Source organism: Ranitomeya imitator, chromosome 3 (genome assembly GCF_032444005.1).
Source record: "Ranitomeya imitator isolate aRanImi1 chromosome 3, aRanImi1.pri, whole genome shotgun sequence".
Lineage (NCBI taxonomy): Eukaryota > Metazoa > Chordata > Amphibia > Anura > Dendrobatidae > Ranitomeya > Ranitomeya imitator.
In genome coordinates this window covers 222305691-222325982 of record NC_091284.1, presented here as the reverse complement: position 1 = coordinate 222325982, position 20292 = coordinate 222305691, and the positions used below count along the sequence as shown (strand labels likewise).

The window sequence follows — 20292 nt, the reverse complement described above, 5'->3', positions numbered from 1 at the left end:
CTCGCAATATGTTACATTTTGTTGCGGTCGGCGCTGCGTCAAAACGACGCATGCGGAGGCATCTGCGTACATTTGCATAGCCTGCGTACCCAATGTTAAAGATAGGTACGCAGGATGCATGCCGACGTAGGCGGAGCTGAATGGAAGAGGTAACATGCCCAATAACTAACCCTACTAAACTCCCTCAACATTACTAACCCCCAAACCATTAGCAAAAATCCCCACATAGGGTAAATAATATACAATCGCCGTCTCCTCACCAAGCTGGCTTGGCAATAACCTTGAAACAGCCGCCACATCGCTCGCTGGGACGTGATCATCCCTTGATGCTCCCTGGGATATCTCTCTGTCTTCACCACTGTACTGTGGATTTCTGCTGTCATCGTCAGTCACAGGTAGAACAGCAGAAGGATCTGCCCACCGCCATCTGCAGTCAAACCCCCCGATTTCTGCACCAAGCTCTTGTCCTACATCTGACCGCCTTCTTCCTCCTGCTAAATGCCTTTTGGAAGCTCAGCAACATGTGGCAGCCCCACCGGCTGTGATGAGTTCAGAGTTCCCTGGAACTCCATGCCCACCTCTGGAGCCTATGCTGGCCCTGTCCCCCCTGCAGACTGCAGGAGGGACATTCAGATTATCTCCAGCCACGAGTTTGACAACCAGCTGGGACATCACCAGGGGCCTCTGCTATCACCAACTGCATTCTGGCAGGCTGCACCACAGAGGCAGGCCACAACCCTCCCAACCGACCACTGAGAAGTCTCTTGACGTCCCTGTGGAACTGGGTTCGACCCCCAACTGGCACATCATTGGGGCCCACCACTGTACAGGTCCAGGGCCTCGCAGACCGTACTCTGGAGGCCGCAATCCTCCCTGCCGACACAACACCCGTCTGGCCCTGAGTTCGACCCCCAGCAGACACATCACCGGGGATCAACGCTAGATGGGTTTGGTACCTAGCAGGCCGTGAACAGGAAATAAGCTGTGGCAAGAATTCCTCCCGGGATCTGAAGAAGCTGCAGGCCCGCAACTCTCCTCCAGCCTCAGAGTGTACCTGAGAGGGATCCTGGAATACATTCTGGCCCCTCTTCAGCCCTCCAGTGAGTAATGCTCTGGAAGTCATGACTGCCAAGAGCACACAGCGGGGTGGATGGACTCACTGCTACCGCTGGATGTGCAGACCGCACAAAGCTGTTCCTGTGTGGCACACAGATTCACGCGATACTCGTCAGATGCTTCTGATTCATGAAGACGGTGCATATGCCCATATGCAGGCACTGTAGTATTTTCTATGGTGTTGTGTACTATGATGTATAGGGCATCTTGAAAACCTTAACTAGAGTAAAAAAGCATTAATGGTAGAGTTGGTGCAAATTTATTCACAGGACCCAGTACAGCAGTAAGATCAGTAATATTTGTCTGCTGGATGGCAGCCCTGAGAACCACCTCCTAACTCCTGGCATTCACGGTTCTTTTTTCACTAGCAGCCTGGCATGACATGTGATATCATGCCAGGCAGGCTAATCAAGAGTAGAGCCACCGATCCCAGAGAGTAAGAAACGGCTCTCTGGGCTCCCATACAGCAAATCAATTTGCAGCAATTACCATCGCTTTAATGAGTGCAAATAAGAAACTTTGTAATATATTATTAGAGAAATCTGGTTCTTTCTCCTCCTGCATTGATTATTAAATCTCAATTCGTTGGTAAAATCTTTCTTTAATGAACTCAAATCTTCCCATTACTGAGATAGGAGATGACAGTTGGTGCTTATAGAGTTCTACGGAGAACTGTGACTGTTGATTTAGAAGGATGGGCAGCAAAATGTCTGTGTCCGCTTCTAGCTCCACCCTTCTTCTCCCATTTCCATTGAATCTGGTACTACAAAGTTGCTTATTTTTATGTATGCTATTGATTTGTTAAATCAAGTTTAATATGACAATTACTCTTTAAATGACCCTCCTAGGCCCAGAGCTCACTGGCAAATACAAGGTTGACTTTTTTAATAGATTGAATGCTTATGTTTGTAATTTGTATGTCTATATTTTAGCTGTAGTTTTAGTTTTTGATGATGATTTATGAATTCTGTTTCTTATCTTTTATAGTTGTGCCATAGCTGTATTGGATGGGGTAAGGACACACAGGATTTTTGTTTTATTCCTTTATGCTATGTGATGTTGTAACATAATCCGGTATTCTCTAATTGTCAATCCTTAATTTTGTTTTATATCGTAACACTATTCTATTGGCAAAAGTGAGCTCTGTACACAGAACATAATCACTGCAATCCGTCTATGTTCACACTATGGCTCACACTGTAATCTTCCTATACCTCATGCCTATACACATCGGGGACCAATGTTATATGAAGTATCAGCGTATTTTTGTAGTCTGGGAATAAAGAGAAACAAATAAAAGGAAATACATGCAAATACATTAAGAACATGCAAATTCTATGCAAATGTTGCCCTGATTTTAACTGAGGACCCATTTTTGAAAGGCAAAAGAGTCAACCACTAAGCCACTGTGCAGCCCACATCCAAAGCCCCAATTCACATTAAGTTTATCCCAGTGTCATCTAATATCCTGATAGCCTACTTCACCATTTTAGGAAATTGAATTAAATAATACTACAGTGTATAAAAAATCTTGAGCTCAACTTTTTACCCGTTCCCCAAAATTTACCTACATGTACTTCATATGTTGAGTACAGGTATAACCCCAGTTCTAAGCTGTTTAAAATGCAAAGAAAACAAGATAATTTGGAAATCTCTTACTGCCATATTTTACTCACAATAAAGCATAGAACACATATCAGAATATGAAATACCTTTTCAATTTCATTTCAAAAAATGAAAGGGGTTGTCCAAAACTAACAGGAAGGTAGTTGCTAACAGAAGTAACTACCTGCCTCTTCTACCCAGTGCTGGCATTGAGCAGTCACCAACCGCTCCTGCCGGTGATTTAGCTGCTCCACATCAACAGAACAGCTGTTCTTCTTCCAGGCTGCTCTGTGGACAGGGCCTGACTGCCGACGTCATGCTGATTGACAGCTGGCAGTTAGGAAGCTATTTTTAAAGGGAATCTGTAAGTAGGATCACCCATCCTAAAGGTACCTTCACATTAAGCGACGCTGCAGCGATACCGACAACGATCCGGATCGCTGCAGCGTCGCTGTTTGGTCGCTGGAGAGCTGTCACACAGACAGCTCTCCAGTGACCAACGATGCCGGTAACCAGGGTAAACATCGGGTTACTAAGCGCAGGGCCGCGCTTAGTAACCCGATGTTTACCCTGGTTACCATCCTAACAGTAAAAAAAACCAAACGTTACATACTTACCTACAGCTGTCTGTCCTCCAGCGCTGTGCTCTGCACTCCTCCTGTACTGGCTGTGAGCACAGCGGCCGGAAAGCAGAGCGGTGACGTCACCGCTCTGCTTTCCGGCTGACAGACGCTCACAGCCAGTACAGGAGGAGTGCAGAGCACAGCGCCGGGGGACAGACAGCTGTAGGTAAGTATGTAGCGTTTGTTTTTTTTTACTTTTAGGATGGTAACCAGGGTAAACATCGGGTTACTAAGCGCGGCCCTGCGCTTAGTTACCCGATGTTTACCCTGGTTACCAGTGAAGACATCGCTGGATCGGTGTCACACACGCCGATCCAGCGATGTCAGGAGGAGTCCAGCGACGAAATAAAGTTCTGGACTTTATTCAGCGACCAACGATCTCCCAGCAGGGGCCTGATCGTTGGTCGCTGTCACACATAACGATTTAATTAACGATATCGTTGCTACGTCACAAAAAGCAACGATATCGTTAACAATATCGTTATGTGTGAAGGTACCTTAAGTCATCTATATGGGTATGCAGGTCACAGGAGGCTGAATAAGATGACACCTTACTCTCTGTGATCAGATATCTCATGCAGATCTGTGCCCAGACCATAGACGGCTTAGGAGAGTTGATCTTACTGACAGATTCCCTTTAATGTTGTGCCCTGAGATACCATATATGACGGGCATCCAATATTGACTGTCTGCCTTGTCCCATGTGCACATGGATTTCTCAAGCATCACCAAATCTTTTCATAATATTATATACTGTAGATGGTGGAATAACTCTTTGCAGTTTTATGTTGAGAAACATTTTTCTGAATTGTTCCACAATGTTAGACACAGTTGTTCAGAGTTTGGTGAACCTCTGACCATATTTGCTTTTGAGAGACTCTGCCTCTCAAACATGCCTTTTTACACACCGTTATGTGACTTAGTTATAAATTAACCCTCCAGTTGTTTCCATTAGTACCACTTTTTTTCAGCCTTTTGTTAACATTGTCACAATTTTTTTGAGATGTGTTGCTGCCATCAATTTATACCTTAGGCATTTTAAAATTTTACTTTTAAAAATTAACTTTTAGCTTCTTATGTACTCCATGTTCTGTTGTGAATAAAATATGGCTGTTTGACATTTCCAAATTATTACATTCTTGTTTTCTTTACATTTTACACAGCATCCCAACTTTTGGGGGATTTTAGGTTGTATACCAAGCGTGCTGTGGAGCTGAGCTTGCTCCATAATAGCATGTACAAGCTATTTTCTACACCTGACACTCACCTGCAAATCTCATGGTCAGGGATGACTTTAGTTGTAGAACTTTTCCCCTTAGATGACTGTCCACTATTTTAATTCTAATTCTAAGCATTGATACAAGGAATTCGTAACTAGATTTCATTATTCAATTGATCTATTAGACCTGATGAGGCTAGTGAGCTGGTACTGCACCCAAAATATAAAATTAAGCCACCTGGTATCCCAAGAAGCAGAACATGTTGTACCTCACATTGCTATAGAGATACGCTACTGGACAGCTAATTAGTGTATGCATTTCAGAAAACCAGTGTTTTACCAGTGTATTGACCATGATAAAATATTTTAATTTGAGTCCACCGCAAGCTAAAAAAATGTTACTTCTATAATATTTCATACTTCTTTATTGTTTCAGGAGTTACTTCAGCTCTCTGAATACCTGATGGTAAGTACAGTAATCTAAAGGTAGATTCACACACTGCACTTTGTACTGCTTTTTTTTAAACAAAAGCTAGACATACAGCGTGAAGGATAAATATACACTACTCACAAAAAGTTAGGGATATTTGGCTTTCGGGTGAAATTTCAGGATGAACCTAAAAGGCACTCTAACCTTTTCAGGGGAACTTAATGTGCCCTTTTCTAAACCTTTGAATGCACATGTCCAAATGTTCAATGCTTTAGCACATTTTGAAAAATTGCTAACAAGGAGCTTAATAGCAAAATTCACAATGGATATTTTTTATTCATGAATCGGCCAATACATTTTGGGTTTCAATTAGTATTGGTATTAAACAGTCCTCCACATCATGCTGTTCACATTTTGAAGTCATGAGACCAAGACTGATCAACAGTACCTTGCCATTGCGAGGATTCAAAACGGATGTTCTCAGATATAAGTAGTCACTGAGCTTATAGTGTCAGTGTCTTCAGCAATTTGTAGCAGAGAGACTGGCAGAGAAGTGGATGTCCTCTGGCCACATCCCACACTAATGACCACTTCATTGCGAAAATGCCCTTTGGATCGGATGATGAATGCCACACAACTCCATGCACATTTAAGGGAGGTAAAAAACACCCAAGTGTCACGTCAGACCATTCAAATCCATTTACATCAGTGTTGTTTGCGTGCTAGATGGCCTGCAAGAGTACCTAATCCCACCACCTGGCACAGGTGTCCTCATCTTGCATGGGCCAGGGAACATCTACGCTGTACGAGGCCCATGTGGGCTTAGGTGCTGTTCACTGATTAAAGTCTGTTCACACTGAGCAGAAATGATGGCCACAAACGATGTTAGAGACATAAAAGAGATCACTAGGCACCAGCCTCTGTTGTCACCAGACGAGCCTTTGGTGCTGTTAGTGTGGGCAGGTGTGTGTAATCAGAACTGCCCTACACCTTGTACAGTGATAAGCCCCTGCTATTTGAATAATATTAATCCAGTCATTGTGACTGCATGAACAACACAGGCCTAATTTCATCTTCATGGACAAAAATGCTCAAGCTCATAGAGGCCGCATCATTAGGGAACAGCTGCTGGAGTCTGGGATGCCTCAAATGGAGTGGCCTGCACTTTCTCCAGACCTGAATCCCATACAAAACCTATGGTATCAGCTGAGTTGCTGTGTAGAGGCTCGTTACTCTGTACCCCAGAACTTCAATGACCTGAGGGCCGCAATTCAGGAAGAGTGGGATTCCATGCCTCAGCAGACAATAACTTGACTTGTGAACAGCATGAAACGTTGTTGTCAAGCTGTAGTTTATGCTCAAGGCCACATGACAAGTTATTGAGACATTGACATTTTTTGTGAGGATATACCCACCACTGTTGTTGGCTTTTGTTTCAATAAATTGTTTGAGATGAGGAAATCACCATTGCATGCTTCTACTTAAATCCCCTACTTTCATGATACCTGTAGGGTGAATGTTTAAAGTTTCCCATACATTTTGCCAGAAAGCCACATATCCCTAAATTTTTGTAGTATAAGTCCTTCCTCTGTTTAAATAATATAATTCCTGGTCCTGTGCCATTCTAGCGCAGTGCATCTACAGGGATCCACCTTAACAACCACGTACCTATGCTGTAAATACAGCTCTGGCAAAAAATAAAGAGACCATCACATCAAAACCCTGTCATGGGCAACCCAATTTCCAGACCGGAACCCCATTTAAAACCTCTGAATTGTAATCAAGAGCATGATGGATAGTCACAAGCCATCAAACAAAGCAGAACTGCTTACATTTTTGTGCCAGGATCAGTGTGAAAGACTGGTGGAAAGCATGCCAAGACGCATGACAGCTGTGATTAAAAATCATGGTTATTCCACAAAATATTGATTTCTGAACTATTGCTGAGTTAAAACATTAGTATTGTTGTTTATAAATGGTTATGAACTTGTTTTCTTTACATTATTTGAGGTTTGAAGGCACTGTTTTTTTTTCTAATTTTGACCATTTCTCCTTTTCAGAAAAAAATACAAAATGTATTGCTTGGAAATTCGGAGACATGTTGTCAGTAGTTTATTGAATAAATTAAAAATTTATATTTTGCCTAAAAATATAGCGAAAAATCAGACAAACTGAACATTTTGCAGTGGTCTCTTAATTTTTGCCAGAGCTGTATATGGTGCAGGGTTGAAAGGGGTAAAGTGTAAAGATACTTAAAGTAACATCTGCGCCAAGTCACACATCCTCTGTTTCAATTTTAACTGCTGGGTAACAGTGCACTTTTGTTACTTGTGACGTGTGACAGCACCAGTCCTGTTGTCTCCCTGGGACTTTTGGTACTACCTTATAAGGGAGCTACGGGGGTTAATTTTAGTCTAGGTTTTGATCACACCTTACTGAGAGCTCTGGGTGGAGCAGTCAGCTATTTAAACCCCTGAAGCTCTGACTCCAGTGCCAGTCAATAGCGTTGCTGCCTTGGTTTATACTTCTGTTCTCTGCTCCTGTTTGTAGTTCTGATTATTCCTGTTCTGTTACATCAGCTTGACTTTTGACTACCTGTTTTCCCTTCCCCCATGACGGCACACCTGAGAGAGAGGGGATCCGCCCGGCCAGGACAGGAAACCCTACTGAAAATAAAAGGGTGGTATCTCTGTCGCTTCAGTTGGGTTTCCTGTCCTGACAGGGACCCTCGTGCTGAACACGGCGGTAATTCCACTTACTCAGGTCTCTGCATCCGAGCGGGCGTTGTTGCAGCACGGTCAGATATTCCAGCTCCTTCCGTGGCTGCCACGCCGCCCTCCTCCCTCTGCTGGCATCCAGGTGCGGCGGCCGCTTCCGGGTCGCCCGTCTGTCCTCACGCGCAAGGCACGCTGGGAATGGGCATGCCCGCGTGACGTCGGGGGCGGGCGCCGGATCCAAGATGGCGGCACCCATGAAGAAACGCCGGCCGGTGGAATGGGACTCCGGCGGCGCGGCAGAGGAGGGGAGGGGCCACTATTGGGCACCGGAGGAGGCGGGGAGTGCAGTGGTCCCCCATAAAAGGGTGCTTGACCACAGAAGATGCACTCATGTCCAAAAGCTTCAACATGGAAGTGGGACAACAGGAGCAGCAGCCACCGCCATCACAGCAGCAGCAGCAGCAGCGTCAGGAGCTCTCATCAGATGCTTTGCCGAGCCACCAGCACAGGAGCAGCCGCTCAAGTGGTAGGAGCAGCAGTCGTCCTGTCCGGCAAGACTCTTCAGCGTCCAGGAAGGACACTGCACGTGCATCTGTCCAGCCTTCAAAACCGGTACCCTTGATTGTCGGCGGTGGTGAGTGATCTGCGTGAATGTCACCCTTATGGTAACGGGGTCCATTTTTTCTGTTTGATCACTAGGGGTCGAGGAAATCTAGCGGAAAACAAAGAACCGTGAATATGCCCTTTGTAAAGACCCGCTTGCAGTTCAATGGCAGAAGGACCTCTGCGCTGACTACATTAATAGAACTATACAGGAAGAGACCCCTAATTTCGCTACTAGCCTTAAAGCCATAATACAGGCAGAGATTAAAGACTCCTTAAAACTGGCCCTCAAAAAAGCAGGGAGGAAAAGCAGTCTACGGATTCGGAGGCCTCTCAGAAACAGGAGAGTCAAAAATCATCCCGGTCTCCCTCTACCTCCTCCGCCTCTATCCAGTCCTCAGATTCCTCCTCAGATAGTGATACAGGGGGGCGTCCATGTTTCCCAACTGAGGATGTAGAAAAATTAGTTAAAGCGGTTAGAACTGCTATGGGTCTTAAAGAGGAAAAGACGCCTAGGTCACTTGAGGATGTCATGTTTGGCGGTTTAGAGGAAAAAAGAAAACTAACATTTCCGGTCAATGCAAAAATCAAAGCATTGATCGAAAAAGAATGGAAGAAACCCGAAAGAATGGGTACCCTACCTTCTTCATCAAAAAGAAGATATCCTTTTGAAGAAAAAGACTCCGAATCCTGGGAGAAAATCCCTAAAATTGACGGTGCGGTAGCCAAATCCTTGAAAAAATCGTCCCTTCCGTTAGAAGATTCAGGTGTCCTAAAAGATCCACTGGACAAAAAAGCAGATGGGTTTTTGAAACACATCTGGGAAGCCGCAGCAGGGGGCTTGAAACCAGCTATAGCTGGAACATGTACGGCTTGCGCTCTTATGGTCTGGTTACAGCAGATTGAAGACCAGCTAAGGAATAAAGTTCCTGGGAATGACATTCTTGCAAACATATCCCTAGTTCAAGGGGCAGCAGCTTTCTTGGCAGATTCCTCCGTGGACTCTGGAAGATTAACAGCTAGAGCAGCGGGCCTGTCCAATGCGGCCAGGAGAGCCTTATGGCTTAAAGGGTGTCCGGGAGATTTGCCATCCAAACATAAGCTATGCTCCATCCCATGCGACGGTCAACTCCTCTTTGGGAAAAAGTTAGAAGAGATCTTGGAACAGGCAGGAGACAAAAAGAAAGCCTTTCCAACCTTCCCTAAAGATCCTAAAAAACCTTTTTTTCGGAGAAGATTTAACAGAGGCCGACCTCCAGGAGATAGGAGAAATTGGGATTTCAAAGATAAAAGGAGATCGGGCTTTATGTTCAAAGGGCCATCTACATCAGCAAAGACGTCCCCCCAATGACATTACATCAGAGGTTGGAGGAAGATTCTCCCTCTTCTATCCAGCCTGGATAAACATCTCCCCGAGCACCTGGGTTTTAAATATTATAAAAGACAGCCTAAAAATAAAATTTATCCGTCCACCCAGGCACAATTTTATAATAATTCCTCGGAGGAAAGTCCGGCAGGAACAAGTAGCTCTAGAAACAGAAGTCCTTGGTCTGATTTAAAAAAATGTCTTGCAAGAAGTCCCGCTTCAGGAAGTAAGAAGGGGGTTTTACTCCCCCCTCTTTGTAATAAAAAAACCTGATGGCTCTTGGAGAACCATAATCAACCTAAGAAAACTCAACCATTCAATAGACAACTACTCCTTCAAGATGGAGTCCATCAATACAACCACAAATCTTCTGTTTCCTCACTGCTTCATGGCAGTAATAGACTTAAAAGAGGCATATTACCATATTCCAATACATCACGGATACTGGAGATACTTGAGGGTGGCACTCTACATACAAAACCAAGTGAAATATTACCAATATACAACCTTCCATTCGGCCTATCTACAGCTCCCAGGGTCTTCACCAAGGTGATGGCAGAGGTAATGTCATACCTCCATTCCCGGAATGTCGTGATTGTCCCATACTTGGACGATCTTCTTGTAATAGGGAAGACAGAGGCCGATTGCTCCCATCAGATAACGATAGTGACATCAACTCTAATAGAGCTGGATTGGATGATAAATGTTCCCAAATCGAAGTTAGTTCCAGTAAAGGTGCAGTCCTTCCTAGGTTTGATACTAGATTCAGAACGTCAGCTCTGCCTCCTCCCAGAGAACAAAGTAGCCAAAATAATCAACTTGACCACTGCAACAATACACCAACCCGAGATGACCCTAAGAAAAGCGATGTCCCTACTAGGCTCGTTAACATCTTGCATTCCAGCCGTAGGATGGGCACAATTCCACCTGAGACAACTGCAGTGGAAAGTTCTGTCAGCTCAAAGACTGTTAAAAGGGCGTTTGGAAGGAAATCTATGTCTTCATCGGGAGGTAAGAAATTCCTTAATTTGTGGACCATAGAGGAACATCTCACTATGGGAGTCCAGTGGCAGAAACCGGTCGAGGACATCATAATGACCGACGCAAGCGGTTTAGGTTAGGGAGCTCACTTGAGATCCCATTCAGTTCAAGGAACTTGGTCCTCCCAAGAAAGGAGCTATGGCTCAAATGTAAAAGAACTATGGGCAGTAGAAAAGTCCTTGAAACATTTTCTTCCCCTGCTCCAGGGCCGCCATGCTCGAATCATGACGGACAATCGAGCAGTAGTGGCCTATATCAATCACCAGGGGGAGACGAGGTCTTGGAACCTCATGGAGGTGTCAAACTTACTATTTCATTGGGCAGAACAACACCTACCTTCCCTAACAGCACTACACATAAGAGGTGTAGAAAACTCACAGGCAGACTTTCTGAGTCGCAGAATTCTGAGACAAGGGGAAGGGTCCCTGAATCCCGTGGTCTTCCAACGAATAATACAGGCCTGGGGTATACCAGAGATAGACTTGTTTGCCACCTCACACAACAAAAAAGTGAAAAAATTTTGCTCACTGAACCCAAAGGAACATCCTTTTGCAGTAGATGCCCTACTAATACCGTGGAAATTTTCTCTGGCTTACGCATTTCCCCCGATAGTTATGATTCCAACAGTAGTCCGGAAAATCAGAGAAGACCGAGCGAAAATAATGCTCATAGCTCCATTCTGGCCAAGAAGACCATGGTTCTCCCTTCTAAGGCAGATGTCGTTAACAGACCCATGGATTCTGCCAGATGTGCCGGACCTGTTAACCCAAGGACCAGTGACCCACTCTCAGGTGAAGGGCTTCCATCTGGCAGCCTGGAATTTGAGAGGGCACTACTGAGTCGCCAAGGATTCTCACCAGGGTTAGTCTCCACCCTGTTAAAAAGCAGAAAGCCTATAACATCTAGAATCTACGGTAGGACCTGGAAGAAATTTTTAGACTTCTTGGGTAAACCGTTAGGGGATGTAGCTCCAGTGGGTCCCATCCTAGAATTTCTACAAGCAGGCTTGCAACTAGGATTAGCAACAAGCACCCTTAAGGTTCAAGTTTCAGCCTTAGGAGGCCTATATAATTGCAACCTAGCATCTAATAGGTGGGTTTCACGATTCATAAAATCCTGTGGCAGGTCTAGACCGGTTGTTATCCCGAAAATTCCTCCTTGGGATCTAAATCTAGTCTTGGAGGCTTTAACCAAAGATCCTTTTGAGCCTTTGCAGGAGTTATCACCTAAATGACTCACCCTGAAAACAGTCCTACTAGTAGCCCTAACATCGGCCCGTAGGGTAGGTGATTTACAAGCTCTATCAATATGCCTTCTTTACACTCAGGTTCTTGATGACAGGATAATCCTAAGACCAGATCCAGCGTATCTCCCCAAAGTAGTCCAAAAATTTCATAGGAGTCAGGAGATTACATTACCATCATTTTGTAATAATCCTAAAAATCCTGGGGAACGAAAGTTCCATATGTTAGATGTAAAGAGATCCATGTTACAATACATGACCATGAATAGTCAGTGGAGGAAAGATCAAACCCTATTTGTAGCCTTTCAGGGTAGTAAAAAGGAGTGTGGGGTAGCTAAAAGTACCTATTCTGCAAGTGGCACTCCGGTTCCTGATGACATCAAGGCTCACTCCACCAGAGCTATGGCTACCTCCTGGGCAGAGAAGGCTGAGGTATCAATTGACCAAATTTGCAAGGCCGCTACCTGGTCCTCACCCTCGACTTTTTTAAAACACTACCAGCTAGACCTTTCCTCCTCTGCTGACCTAACCTGTGGTAGAAGGGTACTCCAAGCGGTGGTCCCTCCCTAAGGTTTTTTCTTTCTACAAAAGTCTCCCAGGTGTGCCGTCATGGGGGAAGGGAAAACACCAAGGTTACTTACTGGTAGCCGTTTTTTCCGGAACCCATGACGGGACCCGTATATTCCCCTTTTTTCACCCTTTCGGTATGCACTGTTGTTTTGGGTGCTTTTAGTTAATATGATGTGGTGTTGGATTGCCATGTGTACTAACCAGGGGGGCCTCTCATGCTCTGAAAACCAACTGAAGCAACAGAGAGGTACCGCCCTTTTATTTTCAGTAGGGTTTACTGTCCTGGCTGGGCGGATCCCATCTCTCTCAGGTGTGCCGTCATGGGTTCCGGAAAAACCGGCTACCAGTAAGTAACCTTGGTGTTTCCTTTACAATTTTGTCCATAACTTGACCTCTTGGCTCTGACCCTTCCTGCCTCTGGTTCGCTTTTCTGGACAGCAGCTGTAACACGGAAGCAATCCACTGGACCCTGTTGTTAGACCAGATCCCTGAAAAGGGATTAAAGTAGTGATTTCTCTGGAATCTGCCAGACTTAGAAATTTGTGCCAAATCTGTTCGAGGGTAGTCTTTTTGAACCTGTGGCCTCTGAGAATCTTGACATTTAGACCTTGATTCATCAAACTGTATAAGCTAGAAACCTGGCATAAAACCACTTGCGACTTTTGGCTTTTTCACACCAGTTTTGTTCAGCTCCACCAGAATGGGCAGAACAAAGAGGAGTTGAGTTGGGGCATGGCTACGCCCACTCACCATATTCAACAAAACTGGTGGCATTTCTTACTTCAAAATTGTTATATCAATCCCTGACTGGACTAATATTTCTGGTGAAGCACATGGAGGCACACATGACTGATAAGATACACTGAACTCATTTTATTCCTGTACACTACTCATTAGGAATGACATACGAATTTCCAGTCTTAATAAATCGGGTCTAACTCTTTGTTTTCTCATGCCATAGTGGCTTGCTAGATCAATCTAAATACGCAGTTATAGTTAGTTAAGGTATTACCTTTTTTATATAAAGGATTTTTCAGGTCTAAGATATTAATAAGTTTGCACCAAGTTTGTGGTCACCAGAAAATTGTTAAATGAGTAATATGTATTTATTGAGTTTCCTTAACATTTTGCAGGAAGCCCTACACAGGGAGAGGAAACTGAAGAGGAAACTTTGTATCTTACAGGAGCTTCTCAGTGTACTGGTACAAACCTCAGAGAAGTCATGGATGGTAATTACTGACTGTTTTAGTATCCAATTACTGATAAGAATAGTTTACTGTCAGGCAAAAGAAGAAAATCTATATAAATTATCTAATTGTAGTAAAAACAAAGAGAACTTAGTATCCCTAACTGCTTTCTGATTATATGAATTAACCAGTTGCCAATCACTATGTGCGCATAATTAAATGACCAGTGAATATAATGTAAAAAAATAGATGGACATTCAGTGAATATAAAAAGTCTACACAGCCCTGTTAAAATGTCAGGTTTTTGGCATATTAAAAATTACACCAAGAAGAATAATTTCATCATTCTTTGCACCTTTAATGTCACCCATACTCTGTACAGTTCTATTGAGAAACAAACTGAAATCTTTGAGGGGGGTTATTAAAATAACAAAAATTAAATATTGTGGTTGCATAAATATGAACACTCTCTTAGCATTGGGGATGTGGTTGTGTTCATAATTAGCCAATTCATTTAAATGCATGTTAAATAGTAGTCAGTCAATACACAACTGCCATTATTTACCGTGATTCTGACAATTATATATAAAAGTTGGCTATCCTAGTAGGACTTTCCTGACATCTTCTTAGTTGCATTTTATAGCAAAAGCCATGATGAGTAATCAGCTTTCAACACAGTAAAAGTATCTGATTGTTGAAAGTATTAGATATACCATGGAACACAGTGAAAATAGTCATCAATAAGTGGTTTAACTTTGGCACAACAATGTCCCTCAAAAATAGATATGAAAGGGCAAGAAGAAAATTTGTCATGCAGGCTACCAAGAGGCAGGCAGCATCAAAGGAACTGCAGAAATTTCTGGCAAATACTGGTGGTACACTACATGTGACAGCAATCACCTGTATAATTCATATGTCTTGCCTGTGGCATAGGGTGGAAAGACGGATTCCTTTTCTTAAAAAGAAAAACATTGAAGCCTGGGATGTATTAACAAAAGCTACTTTGTCTGCCAAAAGCATGTAGGAAAACATGCTATGGTCAGATGAGACTAAGTTTTAACTCTTTTGGCCATAATTCCAAAATTCCAAAAGGTATATTTGGCGCAAAACCATCAACAAAAGAACACCATACACACAGTGAAGCATGGTAGAGGCATCTTTATGCTTTGGGGCTGCTTTTCGGCAGCTGGAACTGGGGCATTAATCAAGGTGAATGGAATCATGAACAATTCCAAATCAAAACTTTTGGGCCTTTGCCAAAAAGCTGGAGATGACACAAAATGTCAACTTTCCGCAACACCGCAACCCTTAGCACACCTCCAAGTGAACAAAAGAATGGTTTTGCCAGAAGAAGATCACAGTTTTAGGGCCCAGACCCAAATCCAATTGAAAATCAGTGAGATGACCTGAAAAGGGCTCTGTACACACGAGATGCCTTCACAAGCTGACTGATTTGGAGTTCTACTGAAAGAGTGGGTGAAGATATCCAGCTCTAGATATGCCATGCTGATAGATTCGTACCCAAAAAGACTGAATGCTGTCATAAATTCAAAGGGGATTTCAACAAAGTATTAGTTTAGAGTGTGCATATTTATGCAACCCCATTATTTTACTTCTTTATTTTTCTGTTTGCACCCAAAAAGAATTATGATTTTTTGGGTCAGTGCATCTCACTAAAAAAAAATACAATACTGAACATGTGACTGTGGTCTCATTGTCAGTCCATCGACCTCCTTTTATACCATGTAGAAACCCGATTTATTCAACTCTATAACAAAAAATTGTATATAATGCCCGTACACTGTGGTAAGATAAAAGAAATGTATTTGTATAACACTACATACATAAAATAAAGTACATACATATGTATATATAGTATGTATGCATATATATATATATATATACATATATCTATATATATAATTGTCTAAGGGTTTTTCCGTCTGTCTGTCTGTCCTGGAAATCCCAGCTCTCTGATTGGTCGAGGCCGCCAGGCCTCGACCAATCAGAGACCGGCACAGCATCGACGTAGAAATCCCGCGTCTCTGATTGGTTGAGGCCGCCAGGCCTCGACCAATCAGCAACGGGCACAGCGACGATGATGTCATAAAGGACGTAGACATCCCGTGTCTGATTGGTCGAGGCCGCCAGGCCTTGACCAATCAGCAACGGGCACAGCGACGATGATGTCATAAAGGACGTAGACATCTCACGTTTCTGATTCAGCGACGGGCACAGTATCGACGTAGATGTCATAATGGTTGCCATGGCGACGATGATGTCATAAAGGTTGCCTCGACCAATCAGCGACGGGCACAGTCTGCCGCGAATTCTGGAATCATCATTGTCCATATACTACGGGGACATGCATATTCTAGAATACCCGATGTATTAGAATCAGGCCACGATCTAGTATATATATATATATATATATATATATATATATACAGTGTTCTGTGTTTGAGAAGAGTTACATTAGTATCATGATAATAACTAGAACTAGCTATCTCTTGGTGAATCTGATCTCAGCAGAGGAGGTAGTTCAGCGTTTCCTCTATGGTGGGTTGCGAGGCTGATGACAGGATAAAAGGTTTTGACAGGAAGTACAGCTGAGTAGATCAGATGAGCTGAGCTAGGTATGTACATGCAGACGGTATGTTTTCATGTATGTGATGACTAAAGCATCGTCACTGCCCATTTTGTTCATGCTTGCTTTCTGTGCGTGTTGGTGATCGTTCCTGACAGTATTGCACATACCTAATAACACCTGCATTACCGTTCCTGTCGGTGCACGTCTTACAGGCCCAGCTTAATGAGGACCATTTAAAGTCCAAAGTGGCAAATCTTGAAAACCAGCTGTTCTTCTGCTCCCAGGTACATTACATAGAAAAGTCATTTCTTTCTGTATGCATGAAGGTTGTTTTTCCAGATATGTTGTCCTGTGATACATAACCTACAATTACAATTAGGCTCCTCCAATTAAGAAGTATATTTCCCATGTGCAGTGTCTTACAATTGGTGGAGGCTGATGAGCAGATCTGGTCACATGCTCCTCCATCTGTAGCCAATCTGAGGACAGGAGAGTCATGTGGTCTGTGTAGAAGACAGCAATAAGTGCATGAGGAGAACCGATAATACTTATATTGAGTATATTACAATATATTAGTAAGTGCCACAAAATCATGTCCCCAACATATCTGTGGAAATACAACTATAAAGTGACCAGCCCCTTTAAAATTGCATCACTGCATATATGTCATTTTTAAGTAAACATCCAAACCGTACTCCCCTTTATCTGTGGTAGCAGCTGATATTACTCCATTGTTTTGTAATGATGAATTGGTTTTGTTTGTGAATTACAATACAGCAGCGGCCCCCAACCTTCTTTACCTTGAGAGCCATATTCAGGTCTGAGAGGGGGTTGTGAGCCACATCCAATACCCTCACCTCCCCACGAATAGTGACATTCCAGTAGCAGTGTCACCAAGACCCCTCTCATATCCAGCTTCAATCATCTCCTCTGTCCTCTATCTCTCCAATGCAGCGGCCAGTATATGTGCGTCCAGATCTGTGTTCCCGTACACGAATATTAGCCGCCTGGTGGAAATTCAGTGAGCACAGCAGAATGCCAATTTCCAGTTGGTAACCCATGTATTCCTAGATATTGCCGTGCAATACACCAGTGCTCTGCTTGATGTGGCTTAAACAGCGGCATTGTAATGGAAATGATGGTGCACTTGAAGGTTGGAGTGGAGCCAGTTAAATTGTGATGGTAGTTCTGAGTAAACAGGAATCTTTGTGAGTCATCACCACAGGAATGACTGCCTGAATGACCGTAATCAATGCTCTAATGAAATCAAGTGAAGAATCACTCAATGGAAGCAGTTTTATCATGTCTGATGTTCTCAGAGTCCTAATGTGTAATCTCAGCCATATCTTCTGCTTGATGCAGCATTTAAAGCTCATTCAGGAGCACTGCATGCTCTGGCAATAAGATGCCGACTTGTCATTGAGACAAGGAGACTGTGTTCACATGGCCCTGGGCTGAGCCCCCCCAAAACCACCAAAATGAGGAGTCTGTGGTTGTCTATAGAGGACTTTATTTTCTTCATCTTTTGAAGGAATCTGTCACTAGGTTTTCGCTATGTAATCTGAGGGCAGCATGACGTAGGGCCTGGGGCACTGATTTCAGTGATGTGTCACTTATTAGGCTTTGTGCTGTTGTTTTATGAGCTGTAGATTACCACTGCATGTGTGCATCCTGGTCCAACCACAGCCCCAGCACTCATTAGCAGCTTTCTGTCAATATACAATGTACACAGAACGCTGATAATCAGGGGTGTGGGCGGAGTAACTTTCTGAGCTCTGCTACTTCTAAAAACTCTGATTGTGTCAGAACTGCTGAAACCAGTAAACTAAGGGATATATCACTGGAATCAGGGTCTCTTTCTTTACATTATGCTGCTATTATCAGATGAAGAAACAAAAACCCTTTGACAGATTCTCTTTAACCCCTTAATGACCGCCAATACGTCTTTTAACTGACCTTAGATATAAGAGAATAGTATCCCCATACAGATGACAATCCATCATCTGTCGGCTGTACACTATAGCTGACAACTTGCTGCACCAGCCACGATCAGTATTTGCACCTTCTAAATCTGTTTAACCCCTTAGATGCTGCTGTCAATAGTGACTACATCATTATAAATGGTTAACAGAGTGTGGGGGCTTCCTCTTTATCCCAATTGGTGCCCTCAGATCATGATTTTGCGGTCCTGATGTTTGCCATGGCAATTCATGACCAAATAGCGGCCTTAGAGTCTGACGGCTGTAGTAATCTGTTTAGAAGTTAGCAACATTTAGGTGGTAAAAATACACATTTTCATTTCTGTCATACCACTTTGCATTAATTCCTGTAAAGCACCTGAAGGGTTAATAAACTACCTGACAGCAGTTTTCAATATGTTTAGGGGTGCTGTTTTTAAAATGATATCACGTTTGGGGTTTCCCAATATATGGGACCCCTAGAGTCACTTCAAACATGGATAAGTCCCTAAAAAAATAAATTTTGTAAATTTCTTTAAAGAAATGAAAAATTGCTGCTACATTTTTAAACCTCCTAAAATGCTAACAAAATAAAATAACATTTTACAAATGGTCCTGATGTAAAGCAGACATGTGGGAAATGTTATTTATTAATGGTTTTCTGTTGTATGACTATCTGGATTAAAGGGATAATCATTCAAATTTAGAAAATTGCTAATTTTTTAACATTTTTCTCAAATTTTTGATTTTTTTTTATAAATAAACACAAAAAATGTTGAACTAAATTTACCATTATCATAAAGTAGAATGTGTCACGAAAAAAATAATCTCAAAATCACTGGGATTTGTTGAAGCGTTGCAGAGTTATTACCACATAAAGTGACACTGGTCAGATTTCAAAAATTTGGCTCGGTCACTAAGGGGTTAAGATTGGTGTATTTAAGTATTGAATATTCATAAAGCTGACCAAACCCCCTTCCCACAGTCAAAAGCTGTCCACCTTGGGTAAGACGCCTCCAGCGTCGATACGCGTGGGTCAGGCATTGACAGAGTCCTGATTTTGATTTAGCCGTTTACCAGCTTTTGACTGTGGGAAGGGGGTTTGGTAGTGGACTCTGGGCGGCTTTTTCTCTACCTTGTAGCCGCTTGCAGTCTGGTCCCTATGGACACTTTGCAAACACTCACAAGCCTGCGTGGGTGATTGGCTCTTAGGATGGCTAGTGTGTTCTACATACCTGACCTTTTGATTAGGTTGTTGATCTGTTATTGATAGGGAACACAGCATGCACATTGGGGTTTCTTACGATTTTTTCCCACTGTATGTATGTATAATATTATCGGCGCTATTGGTTATTAGACTCTTCAATGCTTTCATAGTATTATACTTTGTACTGTATGGACCCTTATCTCCCATCTTTTGTGGGAGTTTTTAATTGCTTTTACTACAGTTGTTTGTGTGGTGTGGTCTAAATAAAATTTGTTATATATTATTTTGAACTTGATTTGTGGTGATCCCATTTTCATGATGCTGTCCTTTTTTCTTGTGTAGTGTTAAGGATGAAATACCTCATTTATATCCCATTTTATAGAGTTTTCCAAAAACAAGTGTGAAAAAACTTCTGTTGGAGATGGAAGATCAAAAGGTGAAATATCAGGAGAAAGCCAAAGAGTCACTACAGAAGATATCAGATGATAAAATAGCATCGGAGCGACAACTCCAGAATGTGCAGGTCTGTGCAGAAATACATTGCTTCTTACTAACAGCAAAGGCTGTTTTTACATTTACCAATATGTGTGCTAGTTCTATATTTCTTGTGAAAATGGATGGGGCCAAGTCAGGAGAAATGCAGGGAAAGTCTATTTTTGGGGTGTAAGACTCTTTTGCCTTACCATCATGATGTCTGTCATTATATGAACAGACATCTCTCTGAGATGGTTTACTGAATCCTGCAATGAGCAGGGGGATGGACACAATAACCCCGGAGGTCCCTTATAACTCTAACCTCCTATGATTCTATGATATG

At 42.9% G+C, this 20292-nt stretch overlaps 1 protein-coding gene across 7 annotated transcripts in view; it reads left to right on the top strand.

Annotated features, from left to right (window-relative positions):
- The window catches only part of TRAF3IP3 (TRAF3 interacting protein 3), a 99407-nt gene that overhangs the window by 42044 nt on the left and 37071 nt on the right, over positions 1-20292 (top strand). For all 7 annotated transcript variants that reach the window (XM_069756164.1, XM_069756167.1, XM_069756169.1 and 4 more), the window contains exons 5-9: positions 2104-2128; positions 5000-5029; positions 13667-13762; positions 16523-16594; positions 19858-19998. In XM_069756164.1, coding sequence (XP_069612265.1) covers positions 2104-2128; positions 5000-5029; positions 13667-13762; positions 16523-16594; positions 19858-19998 — 364 coding nt within the window. The remainder of the gene's footprint in view (positions 1-2103; positions 2129-4999; positions 5030-13666; positions 13763-16522; positions 16595-19857; positions 19999-20292) is intronic.